This window comes from Octopus bimaculoides, chromosome 5, assembly GCF_046866305.1.
Source record: "Octopus bimaculoides isolate indiv1 chromosome 5, ASM4686630v1, whole genome shotgun sequence".
Lineage (NCBI taxonomy): Eukaryota > Metazoa > Mollusca > Cephalopoda > Octopoda > Octopodidae > Octopus > Octopus bimaculoides.
Genome location: NC_142932.1, coordinates 75,350,565 through 75,370,279, shown reverse-complemented (window position 1 = coordinate 75,370,279; position 19,715 = coordinate 75,350,565). Strand labels below are relative to the sequence as shown.

Genomic DNA, 19,715 nt, shown 5'->3' with positions numbered 1-19,715 from the left:
CACAGGACCAGCTGTTTTTGAGGGGAGAGGGAAGTCGATTACATCAACCCCCCCAGTATTTGACTTGGTACTTATTTTATTTACCCCGAAAGGATGAAAGACAATGACGACCTCGGCTGAATTTGGTATTCAGAACATAAAGGCGGACGAAATGCCGCTAAACATTTTATCCGGCGTGCTAACGGTTCTTCCATTTCACCGTCGATCTTATAAGAGCTCAAGAAAAGTAGAACTCCATGTCGGTCACGAGTGTACCTTGTAAACGAAGACCCATGGTTCTCAACCATTTTTTGGTGGACCCTCAAAACTATTCTATGATTTAAAGAATTCTACAGTACCCTAGGCGCAGGCGTGGTTGTGTGGTAAGGAGCTTGCTTCGCGACCACAAGGTACCGGGTTCAGTCCCATTGCGTAGCACCTTCGGTAAGTGTGTTCTACTATAGCCTCGAGATGACCAAAGCCTTGTGAGGGGATTTAGTAGAAAGGAAACTGAAAGAAGCTCGTCATGTATATATGTGTGTGTGTGTGTGTGTGTGTGTGTGTGTGTGTGTGTGTGTGTGTGTGTGTGTGTGTGTGTGTGTATGAATGTATATATTTATGTGTATCTTTGTCTCCCACCCCTCGATCGCTTGACAACGGATGTTGGTGTGTTTAAGTCCCCGTAATTTGGGGGTTCGGCAAATTGAGACCGATAGAATTAGTACTAAGCTTACAAAGAATAAGTCCTGGGGTCGATTGCTTCGACTAAAAACTTTAAGCCAGTGCTCCAGTATGGCCGCAGTTAAAACGACTGAAACATGTAAAAGAATGAAAGAATACCCACCACTGAAGAGATCCAATGCAGATCGAAACCACATGGTCTGGTTCTCTTGAAGCTAGGGTGGCAGGAGCTATCTCCCGCTTGCAATAAATATCGAGTGCGAGAAGCGCACTGAATAAACCAGCTGGAGGAGATGTCTTCCTGGGGTTAAATGGCAGTAATGTTGTCTCTTAGAGGACAGCCAGATTAAAATGGCCATAAGCAATACTTTTTGGTTTATATACTACTTCTGTCTCGAATAGAGATTGTCTAACGGACTAGTTTCCTATTAAGAACTGTCTTAAAATGTCTTTAAAAAACTATCTTAAAATATTGTTAAAATATTCTGTGTATTGCAGAAGGATAACTAATTTATTGAGCATAAACTTTAATAGCAAAATCTCATATGGACCCCTACTTCAGTTGAGAACCCCTAAAATAGACGCTCGACAACTGCTCGGAGCGGAGATAGTTTCAGGTTCAATGGTAGATGAAGCTTAGATTTTTTTTACGCTGATTCGGCTGTATTACAAAATATAAACTAGAGCTGTCTCTCTAGGTTTAGTCGACTGACGGTGGTTTGTGTTGGATGTATTATGTAGATGGATTAATGAATAGCATTTTTGTCAAAATTCTTCAACGGATTATCAGGGAGTTACTATAGTAAATCTAATTAGTAGACTCAATATTGAGAACTAAGTCAAAACTCCGCCAAATTCTGGTGACTAATTTATCTTTTACTTGTTTCAGTCATTAGACTACTGCCATGAGGCTACAGCCTTGAAGGGTTTTCATCAAACGAATCATTCCCAGTACCAATTTTTTCTCTCAGCCTGATACTTAATTTATCAGTCTCTTAGGCCGAACCGCTAAGTTAAGGAGACGTAAGCAAACCAACACGAGTACTCAAGCGATAGTAGCGGACAAATACAAAGACAAACACACTCACACACACACACTCACACGCACGCATACACACGTATGCACACACACACACACACACACATACACACACACACATATATATATATATATATATATATATATATATATATATATATATATGTATATATATATATATATATATATATATATATATATATATATACGGGGGGAAGGGTCTTTCAGTTTCCGCCTACGAAATTCACTCACAAAGCATTGGTCGGCCCTGTGGCTAGAATAGCAGACACTTACCCAAGGTGCCGCGCACTGAGACTGAACTGGAGCCATGTGGTTGGGAAGTAAACTTCTCACTTCACAGCCATACCTGCGCATTTCGTAGAATTTAGGGTGGGGGATAACTTTTTGTAAATTATGCTTGAGTTGTGAATTCTCTCAAGAAGTTGAATATGGAAGAATATCTTCAAATAGAAGAATATCTCTAGAATATTGGATACTTTGTTGCAAGATCGACTTTGGACCAACAGCATTCATTGCTTACAATTGCAATTACTTGTCACCTCGAACACCCATATACCGTTATATTCGCTTTAAGTTCAGTTCTGAAAACTGCTACATACTATAAATGGTGAAAAAATTCCGTCATACATTTATATATATGTCACTCTGTCACTGACATAATTTCGCTAGATTTATTGCAAGTCAGGTATTGGTCAGCCAGTTCTGGTAGACCGTGGGGGAGATTTATTTATTGGAAATGGCCGACAGCTGGTTTTGAATAGACACAATGGAATTATATCAGTGAACAGGTCGTAGATGAATGATGAAATATTTTCAACACTATAGTTTATAATGGCTCCTGATTTTGTCACAGGGAAAACAGTTTTGAGAGGAATTGGGTTAATTGATATATCGACCCCAGTACTTGGTTCTTCAAAATTTTCAAGCCTAAAAGGATTAAGAGCTAAGCTGACCTCAGCGGAATTTCCTGGAACGGAAGACATACCCGTAAGGGATTTTTTCCCGATGCTCTAACGATTCTGCCAGCACGTTACCTTCCAACCAGCTCCACAAAATAAAATATATACATATACATATGTGTGTGCGCGTGCGTGTGTGTGTGTGTGTACATGAGTGTGTGTGTGCATGAGTGTATGTGTACTTGAGTGTGCATGTATATATGTGTGTGTGTGTGCATGTGTGTGTGTACGTGTGTGTTTAAATAACTGTCATGATTCTACATTGATGCATTTGTTTCAGCTTTAACACGCTCTCAAACGCCTCCTAATTACAGTTACGTGGTTTTTGCCGTTTTAATAAACTGTTTGATTGTTTTTAATCGGCAAAGAGTTGAATTTCAACTCTCATTGTTGAGATATAAACAAGTTTGTACAAGAGTAGAAACTATCTTCTTCAATCGGTGTTCACTTTTTGGACATGTTGTGCGTTGAATGTCGCGATATCCAAGATAGACGAATGCAATAAAAAAGTACTGGTCATTATGAGGCAGCAAAAAGCTAAACAAATAAGTTAAGTTTCGTGTTTTAGGCATTTAAAGTTTTTTTTTTTTATCTCCATTGAAATAACGTCTGTTAAGTGCAAATATGTTAGACAGAAACACGCCTGCTTCACATAAAGTCGTGTGTTTCGAACTGTTAGAAGTACATATGCCTTGAACCAAAGAATGTTTGAACAATGTTTACCAACATTACAGTCAGTGAAAATAAATACTAGGGAAATTTTAAAAAAAAGCTCACATTGGTATTATAGAATTTGTTTTGATGTCAATGAATTTTTTTTTTCCGATAAGATAGAAAAATAATACGGCAGCCATTTTGAAAAGTTGTAGACAGTTGAAGGTGGGGAGTTGAATGTCAGGAAATGGCGTGGGAGTGGCGTGGGTTATCGTTCAGTCCCAACAAAACTTCCAGCTTTTCGTCATATCTACGACAGCCGGCGACAACGACAGACCTTTTTTCTCCCCGTCACACAAATCCTCCTCAACTCAAGTAAGTATTCGTTATATGTTTTCGTTGTTGCTTTATAGAATTTGCTTGACTGTTTCAAACAATAGGTTAGGTGACATAAGAATTGAATACAAAATAAGAAGAAAAAATAGTTGACATTTTATTTGAAAATAAGTTAGCGTCTACTGAATATTTTCACTGCTTCTGTATGATGGTGGTGGTGGTGGTGGCGGCGGCAGCGGTGATGGTGGTAAATTGAAACTCTAGTCAAAATGAAGTGGAATAGGAAATTTGTAATCGTTTGTTTCTATGTCAACTGTTTTATAAATATTTCTCCTTCAATTCATAAAGCTTACTTCGGTTGCCTAGGATTGGATTTCTAGCTAGACTAGTCAATCCTATTCTTTGGAATTCCTGTTTATATGTGTCTTTTCTGTTTTCATTTTTCTTTCTTTTTTTTTTTTTCTAGTTCTTTGTTTCACTTCCTAATTTTTGTATTAGTAATGTTTCAAACTTAAGAAATTTAACAAGGTTACATAGTTGTCGAGATTTTCTAGTTAAGAAAGGAAAGTTATTTTATTTTAATTACAATGCTTGTGATTTTCAATCTATCTTTCACTATGTATGTATGCATGTATGTATGTATGTATGTATGTATGTATAGTTTAGTTTTACAAACGTGAAAAAGGGAGGACTCAATATGCTATGCAGAGTGAGTGTGTGTGATGTATTTAAAGCTGAAAATGCCTAAGTTACTCGGGCGGCTTCAAGTTTTCAAAACGGTCACTCTGACCGGCCATGACAATCAACTTCCTAGAATACATGTATGTGTATATATATATATATATAAATATATATATATACGCACACACAAACATACATACATACATACATACATACATACATTCATGCATACATACATACATACATACATACATACATACATACGTACGTACGTACACATGCATACAGGCATAATGTTCTCGTCTCACCGTTTACTTTATAAACTAAATCAAATCTAAAAATATCTGCGTAATGTACACTGTGTGTGTGTGTGTGTGTGTGTGTGTGTGTGTGTGTGTGTGTGTGTGTGTGTGTGCGTGTGTGTCAGTGTGTATCTGTGTGTGTATCTGTGTGTGTATCTGTGTGTGTCTCTGTGTGTCTCTGTGTGTATGTGTGGGGGGGTGCGCGTGTGTCCGTAGACGTGTTTTGATATACAGGTTTCCATGAGGTAAACTCGATTGTAAACAAACCTTTTCACGTATTCACTCTCAATGTCGTTCACTTTATATATAAAGGAATTGACTGGAGTCTAGAGTCTGGGATATCATTCTTTAACACCTATAACACTTTAGTAGATTTATATTATATTTTTTACAATGTGTCTCGAAATAAAGAAAGAAAACAACCGATACAAAAACTAGGCATGTTTTTTTCTTTTTTTAACCCTGCATGACAAATACATTTATGTGTGTACATTTAGTCGTAGAGGTAGCTGTTTGACTTGTAAAACAGGGTTTGAACTAAACAGTCTGTGCAAACTATCAAATCTTTGTTTTGAAATATTAAAACTCTCTTTCGGCACAGTGCAATCGATGTGACATTTACAAAGAGAATGAATCATACAAAAATATTTTATTTATTTATTTACTTGCTCATTTTCCCATAAACATTAAAAGTAAGTTTCTCTCAGAACAACTTTCTTAAAGCAACATTATTATTATTATTATTTTTTGACTTAGACGAGACAATTTGTTGACATTACTGTCTGTCCTTTGATGTATATATTAAACTATAGTAGTAGTAGTAGTAGTAGTAGTAGTAGTAGTAGTAGTAGTAGTAATTTTGGTTCATGGCCAGCAGTTTCGGGGTTCGGGGTGGAGCGAGTAAGTCGATTACATCGACCCCAGTTGATTTTTCAAGAAAATGAAGACGTGAGTGTGACCAGGGACTTTTAAGTATTTTGTTGTTTAGAAATTCCTATATTTGAATTTTAGAGAACTTTGGTATTCTATTCCTTTGAGTAACAACAAAATTGTTTTTGTTGTATAACCCCAGGCAAGCCCTTATCAAGTAGTCCCATGGCACACAGTTGTTAGACTACACGAAACCCACAGATTCGTTTTTGCAGTTATAACACACTTCCTCCTAATTAACGATCATACTGCACAGTTCGACATTCAATCAAGGAATCGTTGTTACTGCTTCTAAAATGATTTCTGGCATTGGTATAATGCTACATATTTTATGAAAAGGGGATAAGTTTAGTCCATTATACCGATTCAGGTCCTTCACTGGTAAAACAAAAGCCTAACTAAATGCGTTGTTCCTTCCGTTTTCAGTGCATTTTCCTCCTGAACACCAGATTTCCGTTTGTGTCTCTATTGATGTACTTCATTGAATATTTTGTATATTTAGTATGTATAGTTGAGTGAGAAGACCAGGCATAAGAGTGAGCTGTATTAAGTAATGCTTTCTAATTTCGGCACAAGGTCAGCAATTTTCTTGATAAATGTGTAAATAAACAGATCAATGAATCTTGTGGTTTAAGTTGTTTTAGTCATTGACCATGTTCCCGTTACTAGTGAGACACTTTCTGCATACGCTACCTTAGTCCCGGTGCTGTGAGAGGTCACAGCTCCGGCACTACGGATATGTGATTACAATGTCACAAGAAAGAATCACAAGACTGATTCTTGAAGCCAAACTGACCGGTTGGAAACCTAGGGGTAAATCAATAACCAGATGATTGGATATTATCCATAATCTCAGTTTGTCGCTCTTGGAAATCCAGCCGGAAAACCTAAGGACGGTTGCTTCTTATAGACCCCTATGAAGAAGGTACAAGAAGCCTCTACCCACCACGACCTTTCCAGGAGTAGTGGGCAGAGAAGATGGATGGATGGATGGATGGATGGGTGGATGGTCGAAAGAGAATGTTGACCGGACAGAGTGCAGAGAGTCGAAATAAATATCCCACTGGTCTGAAAGTTGAAATAGAAGTCTTTCTAATCGCTGCGTTACGTACTTGTCAAAGTATAACCGAGTAAATGCAGTATGATCGTTATTTAGGAGGAAATGTGTTATTACTGCAAAAACGAATCTGTGGTTTTCGCGTAGTCTTTCGGCCTAACAACTATGTGCCATGGGACTACTTGATAAAGGCTTGTCTGGGGTTATACAACAAAAACAATTTTGTTGTTACTCAAAGGAACAGAATGCCAAAGTTCTCTAAAATTCAGATATAGGAATTTCTAAACAACAAAATACTTAAAGTCCCTGGCCACACTCACGTCTTCATCTTCTTGAAAAATCAACTGTAAGATGCTTCCATCAACAGATTCAATGTAAAATTGAAGAGAAACACCATAGATATCATGATATTACTATATTACTCTGATAAAAGTGACCAATACTTTAATGAATGCCTATGTGGGTGACTGATAACCCATCACTTACAATCTTGTAAATAGCTTACATTATGGCATCTCTCAATTGCCTATTTCCAAGAACAATTCCAGTTTGGAGCATATTATTTTAAAGAAATATCAGTGCCGCCTGATATTTCACCAAAGTTGTTTTGTCGCTGATAACCGGCGACCTTTTGTGTATTTATGTAAATTAAGATGTTATTTCCCGTCGTCATATCTAAACGTATTCCAACAATCTGCAGCTTGCAGACGCCCCAAATGACATGCGGCAGTATTTTATATTTCTCTCCATTTAAATACTGCTCTTGCTATTTTCTTGACAGAATGTCAGACTGACAATAACACCCGGCGCTATAGACTGTTTCAGCTTTTAAACACCACCAGGCACCTTTGCATTGATGCAAACAGGCGTTATACTAACATCAGCAATAGTACCAGGAGTAGTAGTAGTAGTGGTGGTAGTAGTAGTAGTAGTAGTAGTAGTAGTAGTAGTAGTAGTAGTAGTAGTAGTAGTAGTAGCTGATGACAATGACCATTAATACGATGACGACGACGACGATGGTAATGATGATGATGATGATGATCACTGGGCTAGACATATCTAAAAAAGATACCAAAGTTATGTATAAAACAGAATGTCAGAAAGATGTAATAAAAAGCTACTTCATGTCGTCGGCACAAGAATTTATTTTTTTAAAGAATGGCTGACACAACAATATTTAGTATGTGGAGCCATAGATCAATTTTCCATTGGATTTAAAAGGATTCAACGAGATCAAAATTCATCTAAGGGGCAACAATTTTAACGTGTTGCCTTCTACAGGACAATTAATTCCATGTTGGTTCTTAGTGTTGACAAAATTCCAATGCCAGACTTCTTCAATTAAGTCATCACACAACTAAATGTGATTAAAGAAAGATAACTCAGATAACAAATAAGCCATATGAATCTGTTTCATCATATCCTTTAACATCATCATGATTATAATTATTATTATTATGGATTGAAGGAGAAGCACATGTCATCAAAGTGATGCAGTGGTACAAATATATGAAGTCCAGTATACTCATCATGACTACCCGTCGATAAAGGTACACCAGGCACATGCATCACAACCATATGCGTATGACATGGTGACTTCATATCAAGATAAACAGCGCATGACTTTGTAGATGGATTACAGTTAAAAGATTCTTCTGGTCCAGTTGCACATCCCACTCAAAAGGTCCCTGAATAAGTGTTATTTAAGGATGAATGCAACACTCATATTTCCAGATGTGAATTATTGAAATCACAAAGCATTCCTCTCAACACTGGTTATGATGCTCCCCCACTATTCCTGCTCGTGATCGGAGATGCACATATCGTCAGTCACTAAGGGACATGCTCAAGTGGTTAAAGCTAATTAAATGACAAACAAATCTGTGGTATCGAGCAGAATATTTGCTGTAGCCCATCTTTTATACCAAGACAAAACAATGTACATGATAACACTTCCAATCAATTAAGATGAGAAGCCATGAGAGCCACTGCCTGGTACTGCATCCGGGCATTTATTATTATTATTATTATTATTGTTCAGTAGTTTTATTTTTATAACGTGCTTTCACTTCACTACCGAGTGCAGCTCTGTGTGCCTTGGGTATGTGCTGTGGTTTGCTGTGGTGCTCTTATGTTTACTGTATTGAAAGTGTTTTGCGTAGAATGTGTGCAGTACCCAGTAGTGCAATTTTCTGTATGTTGTATATATTTGTAAGTCCTGGTGTTTTTGTTATGTATTTGTCTGAATATTTTTTTATTATACCTAAGGCACCTACTATGATAGGAATTGTTTCTGTTTTTAGATTCCACATTCGAGTTATCTCTATTTCCAGGTCTTTGTATTTTGAAAGTTTTTCCATTTCTTTTAGAGAAACGTTGTCATCTGCTGGTATTGATACATCAATTAGAAAGCATTTTTTTTCTTCATGATCTTTGACAACTATATCTGGTCTATTTGCCTTAATTTCTCTATCTGTGTGTATTGGCATATTCCAGATTATGGTTGCTTTCTCGTTTTCTGTGACCTTTTCCGGCGTGTGTTTATACTATCTTTTTTCTGTTGTTATTCCATAGTATTGGCATAGCTTCCAGTGTATATACGTCCCAGCTCTGTCGTGTCTGTGAATATATTCCTTCTTAGCCAGGACTGGGTAGCCAGAGATAATATGATTTATTGTTTCTTGTCCATCTCCACATATTCTACAGTTACTTGTTATGTTTCTTTTCATTATGTGTTTTTGGTAATTTCTGGTTGGGAGGCTTTGGTCTTGTGCAGCATTTAAAAATCCTTCAGTCTCTGCTTTGAGTCCTGAGCTTCTCAACCATTGCTGGGATTTTTCTCTGTCTATTTCTTTTGCATTTAGTTTAGCACAGTATTTACCGTGTAGGGGCTTTTCTTGCCAACGTTTTATCATGGTCCGTTGCTGTTCTAGTTTTAGTTTGGATTTCATTTGTTTTATAGCTTTTGTTGTTTCTTCTTCTTCTTCTTCTTCTTCTTCTTCTTCTTCTTCTTCTTCTTCTTCTTCTTCTTCATCTTCTTCTTCTTCTTCTTCTTCTTCTTCTTCTTCGTATTTGTTAGGTAGATTGATTTTTTGTTTGTATTTGTCAGCTTCCTTAGATACTGAAAACAGTTTTTTGTTTTGCTCGTGTTTTGTGGCTATTTGTATTAGTTTTCCTTGCTTCTGGAGTAGGTATTTTTGCAGTCCTATGGTGGTTATTTTATAATAGTTTTCTAGCTGTATAAGACCCCTGCCACCTTCTGTGCGTTGTATATATAGCCTTTCTATGTCAGATTTTGGGTGGTGCATCCTAGATCCTGTCATTATTTTTCTTGTTTTCCTGTCTATTTTAGATAGTTCGTTTAGTGTCCAGTTAAGGATGTTGTAGCTGTAGCTTATAACTGGGACAGCTAAAGTGTTGATACCCATTATCTTGTTTTTAGCATTGAGCTCTGTTTTTAGTATTGATCTAACTCGTCTATAGTACTCTTTCTTTATTTTTTCTTTCATTTGTGTATGTTGTATCCTATCTAGTTCATTGACTCCTAAATACTTGTGTGGTTGGCTTTCGTCTAGTTCTCTTATTTCATTGGTTTTATCTAGTGTGATGTTGCCACTCTTAAATAGTTTTCCTCTTTTCAGGGTTGCATTGGCACATTTTTCTAATCCGAATTTCATATCTATTTCCTTGGTAAAGCTGTGTACTGTCTGTAGTAATGGTTCTAGCTCTCTGTCGTTTTTAGCATATAATTTTAGGTCATCCATATATAGAAGGTGGCTGACTGTTTTTCTGTAGCATTTGTAACCGCATCCAGTTCTATTTAGCAATTCAGTTAAAGGTGTGAGTGCCAGGCAGAACAGGAGTGGAGAGAGCGTGTCTCCCTGGAATATTCCTCTTCTAATGGGGATGGCTTTCGTTTTCACAAGTCCCTCTTTTGTTTGGAGCTGTAGCACTGTCTGCCATTTGTTCATTGAGTGCCTTATTATTATTATTATTATTATTATTATTATTATTATTATTATTATTATTATTATTATTATTATTACCATTACTACTACTACTACTACTACTACTACTACTACTACTACTACTACTACTACTATTATTATTATTATTATTATTATTATTATTATTATTATTATTATTATTATTATTATTATTAAGGCGCTGAGCTGGCAGAACTGTTGTCACACAGGGCAAAATGTTCAGCGGCATTTCGTCCGTCTTTACGTTCTGAGTTCAAATTCCGCCGAGGCTGACTTTGCCTTTCATCATTTCTGGGGTGGATAAGATAAGTACCAGTTGAGCACTGGGGTCGATATAACCGACTTAAACTCTCCCCTGAACTTGCAAGCCTTGTGCCAAAATTTGATATCATTATCATTATTATCCTTTATGCTTTTGCCTTTTCATCCTTTCGGGTGATGTAACCGATGTAACCGACAAATCACTTCCCCAAAAATATCAGGCTTTCTGCCTATAGTAGAAAAGATCGTTACCCCGCCGGACAAAATACCTAGCCACATTTCTTCCGGCTTTACATTGTGAGTTCAAATGTTGTCGAAGTCAATTTTGCCTTTCATCTATTTGAGGTCGATAAAATTAGAACCAGTTGGGCATTGAGGTCAATGTAATTGTAATGCGCCCTCCCCTTAAACTTGCTGGCCTTGTGCCAAAATTTAAAGCAATTATTTGACTATGATAGTAAAATATGAGAAAGGAGGTACCTACCATAACTGAAGTTAACGATGCTGTAAAATGGAGAACACAATCATTCTCAAAAGGCTTCCAGAGGATGATTTGGGCCATCAATTCCTGTTGATGTTTTAATGAAAGATAAACTTTAAAATAGCGAAGAACATTTACGTAATGGGGAAGTTTGGAGCAAGGGTAAAAGAAGCATTTTTCTGTTTCTTATGTCATTCCATACCAATGTTTTATGTTCTTCCACATCAACGACGGTCTACCTTTTTCCACTATTTCAGGAGTAAATATTAAGTGGAGGATACCCGTTATCAGAGAAACGAGTGTAGTGGGGGCAGTGTTTATAACATGTCAACTGGTGAAGCTTGGATTGCAATTATCGCATAAATCGTTTGTTGTTAGTCTTTTAGTTCAAATTAAAAGTCTTTTAATTCAAAGACCATATAAATATATAGAAAAACGTTTATATTTATAACATGTACATTCTTTCTTAGAGAGCGAGGAGTTGGCTTTAGAGGTGAAAAGTCACATTGTTTACGGAAGAAATGGAATTTCTAACGAATATTGGAACAGATTGATTATTACGACATTTATATTTAAAGTTAGTCAGACCTAAAGCTTCTAAAGCTTCTAAAATTAGAAAAAGGACGCAAGCAAGCTCATTTTTATCTCTTGATAATTAAAATAAGTTCATTGATTGATGTTTGGACAGACTATTTTCTTTTCTTTTCTACTCTAGGCACAAGGCCCGAAATTTGGGGGGAGGGGACCAGTCGATTAGATCGGCCCCAGTGCGCAACTAGTACTTAATTTATCGACCTCGAAAGGATGAAAGGCAAAGTCGACCTCAGCGGAATTTGAACTCAGAACGTAAAGACAGACGAAATACCGCTAAGCATCTCGCCCGGCGTGTTTGGACAGACTATTTTAACGGAACGTCGGCATGCAAACTATTACTGTATAATTAATTGTGTATACAACTTCTAATTCGTCCCACATAGAATAAACTTATCTTATGCTTATCTTAACAATGTTACTAGACAATAAGAAGTGAAAGACTTTAATTTTGTTGACTAATAAAACTGCAGCGATGATGTAACGAAGTTAATGCTTGATATTCTAAAAAACTATGATACTCTAGCCTCTATCTGTCGTTGTGGAATCTATAATAACGGAAGTAATATGTTTATCTGGTTGTTATAAAAGTTGTCAAGCAATTTAAGTCCTTCCAGTCAACTGGGTGTGTTTTTCTCTTTGTACATGCTACAGTGTCAACTTAGGTGGAGCTAAAAACCACCGAATGTTGTTATAAAGTAAACTGTTTCCTTTGGTTCCATTCAGTATCTCTGCAATATATGCAGCAGCAGCAGCAGCAGTAGCAGTAGTAGTAGTAGTAGCAGCAGCAGCAGCAGCAGCAGCAGCAGCAGCAGCAGCAGCAGCAGCAGCAGTAGTAGTAGTAGTAGTAGTAGTAGTAGTAGTAGTAGTAGTATCTGTCTTCAATGGTAACAAATACCAAAACATTGAATAGTAGCTTCATTGCATGATACTTCTCAAACTCAATGAGCAGTAAGAGTTTAAAGTGCACAACCACTTGCAACCTACAAAAGGTAATTATGGCTTCCCTGATTCTAAATCTCACTCCAGAAACGATTTCAAGCTTAAAAAGTGTCCAAAGTTATTTAGAATCCTTTCAATGTATTATTATAGCATCAATGTGAACCGAAATTTTAACAGCAGTTGACTTTCATTATATCGTTTTTCAACCCAAGGCTACTTTTTTTAATTGGTCTGTTGTCATATCTTCTTCACCAGTTCTCAATGTCCAGTAGGCTGTGTGTGTTTTAGAAATAACTACACTTAGTTTGTCAGAGTTTACAAATATTTTATTTAACTACCTCGCTGAGTTTATAGATGCACATCCGATAAATTAATAATATGAAAGTGGTACTAGAGCACTCTTATTCATTGCATAGTATGAATATCCGTTGGCTGACTCTATTAGTTAAGGCTTTGAATTAGAAAGAAACAGAGAGATGAGACGCTATCCTAGGAAGGGAAAACGACCGACCTGTACAAATCTTGAAATAACTTTCACTAAGTTGAATTAGTTCGCCAGAAAGGTTCTAGAATCTTTTTGGCGGAAAAATTTACACACTTATTCTAAACTTGTTGCCACAGCTATGAATAAGTCGGCCAGACTATATTCGCGTAGGCATTAATACCTTTTATGGAAATATATTAGCTCGTGATTCTAGACTGGGAAAAGTCTTAGAACTATGATTTGAATCTCAGCCGGGTTCTCGTTACATTACAGTTAATATAGAAGAGAATAATTTGAAGTCTTTAATAGGTGAGCTCGATTCCTTATGCCAAATATGGGACAGTTTCTTAGTAACGCTAAAACTCTAGCAGGAAATATTGAAAACTGAAATTAATTTTACAAGAGATAGATGAAAAAGAAGTTCTTTAGCGAAGATAAGAGTAAGGCATATTTATTCTATGACCGTGACTAGGTTTAAGGTAGAAAGTCTTTTACGCCATATTTGCTCCAATCATATCCAATATTTCATGACAACTCAATACCGCATCTCATTTCAATAAATCATTTGGATTCATTTAGAAATATCTCGAAAAGGAAAATGATCAGATTGAGTTCAATGTTAATCAATTGTGTGAAATATGCAACATCGATACAATATCAATTGATATAGAAGGTGAAATATTCCATTTAAAATCAATATATGAATCAAATATTTCTCAAACCTTGATTCCATCAATTGAATTATTAAACTCACTCAACTGTAACTTGAAGTTCTATTCCCAAATATAATTATAACGCTTCCAGTTTCACACACTGAACAGCATTCAGTGTTTTGGTTTCTGTAAAGAATGTTATGAGATCAAAGATGCGTCAAAGATAGGTTAGCTAATCTCGAGATATTAGAGGTGGAATCACCCGCTGAAAGTGAACTTTATGACTCCGCAATTGATGCCTTTAATAATCGGAAGACTAGAAAACTTCCCTTCTGGCGTAGGTACGGCTCTGTGGCTATGAAGTTTACTTCGTAACCTCATGGTTTCAGGTCCAGTCGTATGTGCGGCAGCTAGTCAAGTAGCTTTTATTATAATCCAGGGTCGATTTATGATTTGGGAGTGAATATGGGGGACGGAAACTGTGATGTAGTTCGTCGTGTATGTAATGTGTGTCTTTTATCGTTTGTCTTTTAATTGTTTCAGTCATTAGACCAGGAGTCGGGTAAACTTTTTTAACCAATTACCCCAAAATATATTCATTTACGCCGACGTTACCCCCTTGATTTGAAGGGAAGAAAATCATAGATTATTTGAATTCAAAGGGTTTATTGAATCTATTTATATGTAGAATACAATTATGAATATTAAAAGTATAAAACAAATGCGATAAAATAAATTCGTATCGTCATTATGAAACAAAGGGATTTTCCTAGAAACTTTTTCACTTTAGGTTTAGATGCCAGAGCAATTTAGATAGAGTTTTCGGAGTCCAATCGATTACTTACATTTGTTTTTATGTCCATTAGAGTGGAAAAATCCTTGTTTGCAAAGGTAGGTTGTGGCAAAAAGTAGCAAATTTTGACTACCTGCCAGAAGAAAAATTTCTGTTGTAACAAAGAACACGTTTTTTAGATAATTTTATTTATGTCTAATGAGTCCTCATTAGCCCAAGAATTTCATTTTTACCCCACTTGGGGTAATTTACCCGTTTTGGCCGACCCTTGCATTAAAATGCAGTCATGCTGGAACACCGCCTTGAAGAATTTTAGTTGAATGAATTGACCCCAGTACTGAATTTTTTAATCCTGGTACTTATTCTATCTTTCCCTTTTGCCAAACCGCTAAGTTGCGAAGGGACATAAATACACCAACATCGGTGGAGGACAAACAAAAAGAAACGCACACACACATATGAATATATATATATTCATATATAATAGTGGATAAACAATTTAAGTATCTATACACGAAAGAGGTGACCTTTGACAGGACACCTTACATGCTAGAAAGGGGCAGTCAAAGCCCAAACCACGAATAAAAGCAATTTCAAAAGGAATGAAAATAAAAAATATTTTTGTAGTTACCGTCAGACTCGCGTTTCTCTATCAATGTGCAAATAAAATAACTGACGAAGTACAGATGGCAAATTATTTTATTTACACATTGATACAGAAACTGGAGTCTGAGGGTAACTACAAAAATATTTTTTATTTTAATTCCCTTTGAAATTACTTTCATTCGTGGTTTGGGCTTTGACTGCCTTTTCTAGCATGTAAAGTGTCCTGTCAAAGGTGACCTCCTTTCGTGTATAAATACTTAAATTGTTTATACACGATTATATATGAAAACATGTTATCTATTGACTTTATTACGCATGCTAGCCACCGGTATGAAATTGCTTCTAAATTTTCTACCCTTACTACGTTTATCGTAATTTGAATTTAACATATATATATATATATATATATATATATATATATATATATATATATGACGGGCTTCTTTCAGTTTCCGTCTAACAAATCCCCTAGGTGTGTACAATGTGTGTGTGTGTGTGTGTGTGTGTGTGTGTGTGTGTGTGTGTGTGTGTGTGTGTAAAGTTTGTAGTGTTAGAACAGGTACAAGTCTTTAAACTGCCTGTTAAGACCGTTCGCAAAAAAAAAATGAAGAATCGTTTGGTTAAATTTAGTTGTAGATTCTCTTCGTCTGAAGAAAAGAAACCGAGACGGTCATAGCCGGAATAATTATTAATTAAAGGTGTTTAATGAATATTGACCGAAGCTAAATAACAACAGAAACCCTTTCAGGAACTTTGGGCTTTTTTGTTTATTTTGTTTTGTTCGTTTGTTTTTATGGGGAGAATCCAAACAATAGCTTATCTATTCATTCTTAATAAATTCTGGTTGATTCGAGCATGATAATCTGATTGCTGTTGCTTTTCGTCATTTGAGAACACCTTCTTTCTTTAGACTAAATGTGTTCATGACACACGCAATTCACCGATTCACCAGTGTAAAGGAACATTTAGATACCGCAGTGTTTCGACTCAGCTGTGTGTCTCCTCAGTCAGAGCTATAGAACCAGCAAACGAATTTTTTGCTGATGTATTCTGATGTCTGCCAAGCAGGTAACAATCCATGGGGAACACGCTGAACGGCTAGAAACCAAACAATAATGGACCTATTCATTCTTAATACATTCTGGCAAAATCGAACATCATATAAAGGGATGAGATGATCTTCGATAACGAAAAATAACATCGAATCTTCCACAAAATTTTGGTTTCAAATTTTGGCACAAGGCCAGCAATTTCGAGAAGGGGCTAAGTCGATTACATCGACCCCAGTACTCTAATGGTACTTATTTTATCGATCCCGAAAGGCAAAATCGACCCCGGCGGAATTTGAACTCTGAATGTAAAGACAGACTAAATACCCGGCGTGCTAACGATTTGTGCCAGCACGCTGCCTCAAAATATTGATTTCAAATTTTGGTTCGGGAGTAGGTTTAAGTTAATTACATTGACCCCTGGTGTTCAACCGGTACTCTTTTTATCAAGCCCGAAAGGTTGAAAGGCAAAGTCGACCACGGCGGAATTTGAAATTAGACTGTAAAGACGGACAAAATGCCGCGAACTATTTTGTCCGGCATGTGCTAACAATTCTGCCAGCTCGCCGCCTTAAATCTGCCACAGAATATTAAGAAAGAATAGATACGTTATTGTTTGGTATAGTTTTCTGTTTAAACTTTAATCAAAAACCTTGTTTTATTTTCTCAACAGATGGAACGTGCATCACTGACGCTGACGGTGGGAGGCCAACCAAAGACTGATGCTGACGCAAAACCGAAACACAAGGTGGTTTCATACAACTACAGCTCAGTTGAACGGAGTCGAGAACAGGTGAATTTTACATTCACTATCACGAAATCGCGTGCTCTGTCCAGTGTCGTTGTTTACAGAAACTATGATGACTGTCCTGAATTCGAGCCCTTGCTATGGCACAAGACGACACTGTTTTACTCGGTTGGTATCAACCCAAAGCAATATATTACAACGGTTGTGATTTATCAAGGGGAAAAACCGGAAACGTTTGCGAGTAAAGTATTTTGCGACCTTTAATTTAGCGTGATGTCGTAATTGAATGGTGAAGTGGTGGTGGCGAATAGAGGACAAATTGTAGAAATGGTGAATAACTTTAGCTTTCGAGAATAATGAATATATGACGCGTGCGTGCGCGTGTGTGTGTGTGTGAATGAAATCTTGTATGAGCATATCGTGAACTAAAAGATAAAATAAAAGATTTAAAAAATTGTTGATTTCAAACGGAGGTAGAACGCTTCAGAAGTTGCGGACGTGTGTGACTGATTAGATCAACCCTAATGTTATTCACCAGGTAATTATTTTATCAAAAACCCGGGAAATGAAAACCAAACGTACATTTTGGAAAGGAAAGCACAACAGAACGAAATAACTAAATTAATTACAGAACGTGCCCAGTTTTATAAAATATAACAGACACATTACCACGGATGTACACGCATTTTGCAATCGTTTCTAAATACCATTTAAAAAATAATTTCAACGTTTACGAATTTTATGAAAGACATTTTATTCAGATGATGATGATGATGATGATGATGATGATGATGATGATGATGATGATGATGATGATGATGATGATGATGATGATGATGTCATTATTACTGTAGTTGATGTCAAAGTGTTTACTGTCGTTGTTGTTATTCTCAAGGTAACGATGAATTTAAATGTCATTAAATGTTTGGAAGATATTGACTACAGTGAGATTTGTTTTTGTTCTTATTCTTATTTTTATTCTTTTGGTAGCTGTACTCTAGCATGGCCAAACCCTATTAGGTGGAAGTCGTGAAAAAAGAGTAATAATAACAGGAAAAAAAACTGATTGCAGTTTATTATTGTTGCTTTCCTTTGTTGTGTTTGATTTTATAAATATTGGTTTCAAATTTTGGCACAAGGCCAGCAAGATCGGAGCCGAGATTAAGTCGATAAAATCGATCCATCAGTGCTCAACTGGTATCTATTTTATCGACCCCGAAAAGATGAAAGGCAAAGTCGACCTCGGTGACATTTGAATTCAGAACGTTAAGACGGACGAAATGCCGCTAAGCATTTTATCCCGTGTGCTAATGATTCTGCCAGCTCACCACCCTAATCTGATTATATAAATAACACCTTTTATCATTCACTTGTTTTAGTCATTTAGCTACGGTCATGCTGGGGCCCCGCCTTGAAGGACTTATCCGAACAAATCGACCTCAATATTTAATGGGGGGTATGTTTTCTTAAGTCGGGTTCCTTTGCCGAAGTGCTAAGTTACGGGTACAAAAACCAACACTAGTTGTTAAGCTATGAGGAGGAAAAACACAAATACACACACGTACGACGGTCTTCCACACAGTTTCTGTTTACCAAGTTTACTCACAAGATATTGGTCGGTCCGACGCTATAGTAGAAGAGGCTTAACAAATATGCCACGTAGTAAACTGAACCCAAAACGACATGGTTGCAGAACTATTTTCTTAACCGCGGAGCCATGCTTATGCCTATAAAATTTTCCAAAATCCACGATGTTTTTTTTTTTATATATTTTGAGTCAGAAACAATAAGTTCTTAAACTGATGGTATTTTCGAAAGAGCATGCTACAAAGAATGCATCAATTCGTATTGATGCATTACAATTGTAGGCCAACTTTTACAGAACTAGTCCATGTTGATTTGGTTTCAGTTGTTGATCATTTATTTCATAAATTATGTTAAGTCATCACAGTCCAAACAACGGTGACCGGTAATAGTCGCGGGAAGAAAATCACAGTAATAAAGTCACAATTTTGGCTAGGAAAAAAAGTCACAATTAATTTATGGAATCCGGACAAAACCCCACTACGACAAAACCCCACTACGACAAAACCCCCCTACGACAAAACCCACTCAGACAACCCCAACCCGGACAAAACCCCTGTTTTTTTTTTCCTATTTTTCCTGTAACCTTTTTTCCCTGACTTTTTTTCCTGTAACTTTTTTTCCCTGACTTTTTTTCCTGTGACATTTTTACCGGGATTCCATGCAACAATTTCCTCCTGGCATATATATTTATATATAAGATTGTTACCCCTTATATAACGGGGTTATAAGTCTCTCTCTCTCTTTCTCTCTCTCTCTCTCTCTCTCTATATATATATATATATATATATATATGTGTGTGTGTGTGTGTGTGTGTGTGTGTGTGTGTGTGTGTGTGTGTGTGTGTATGTATGTGTGTGTGTGTGTGTGTGTGTGTGTGCGTCTGTGTCTGTGCCTG

At 36.6% G+C, this 19,715-nt stretch overlaps 1 protein-coding gene across 2 annotated transcripts; it reads left to right on the top strand.

Annotated features, from left to right (window-relative positions):
- The first annotated feature begins 3,313 nt into the window (after positions 1–3,313).
- Positions 3,314–18,181, top strand: LOC106875725 (uncharacterized). Of its 2 annotated transcripts, none has more exons than XM_014923971.3 (2): positions 3,314–3,708; positions 17,159–18,181. In XM_014923971.3, the coding sequence occupies exons 1-2, from the start codon at positions 3,571–3,573 to the stop codon at positions 17,495–17,497; spliced, it is 477 nt and encodes a 158-aa protein (XP_014779457.1). In that variant the 5' UTR covers positions 3,314–3,570; the 3' UTR covers positions 17,498–18,181. The 2 variants fall into 2 exon arrangements, with proteins under 2 accessions (XP_014779457.1, XP_052824352.1); XM_052968392.2 differs by lacking the exon at positions 3,314–3,708 and adding an exon at positions 12,800–12,950.
- Positions 18,182–19,715: the final 1,534 nt, after the last annotated feature.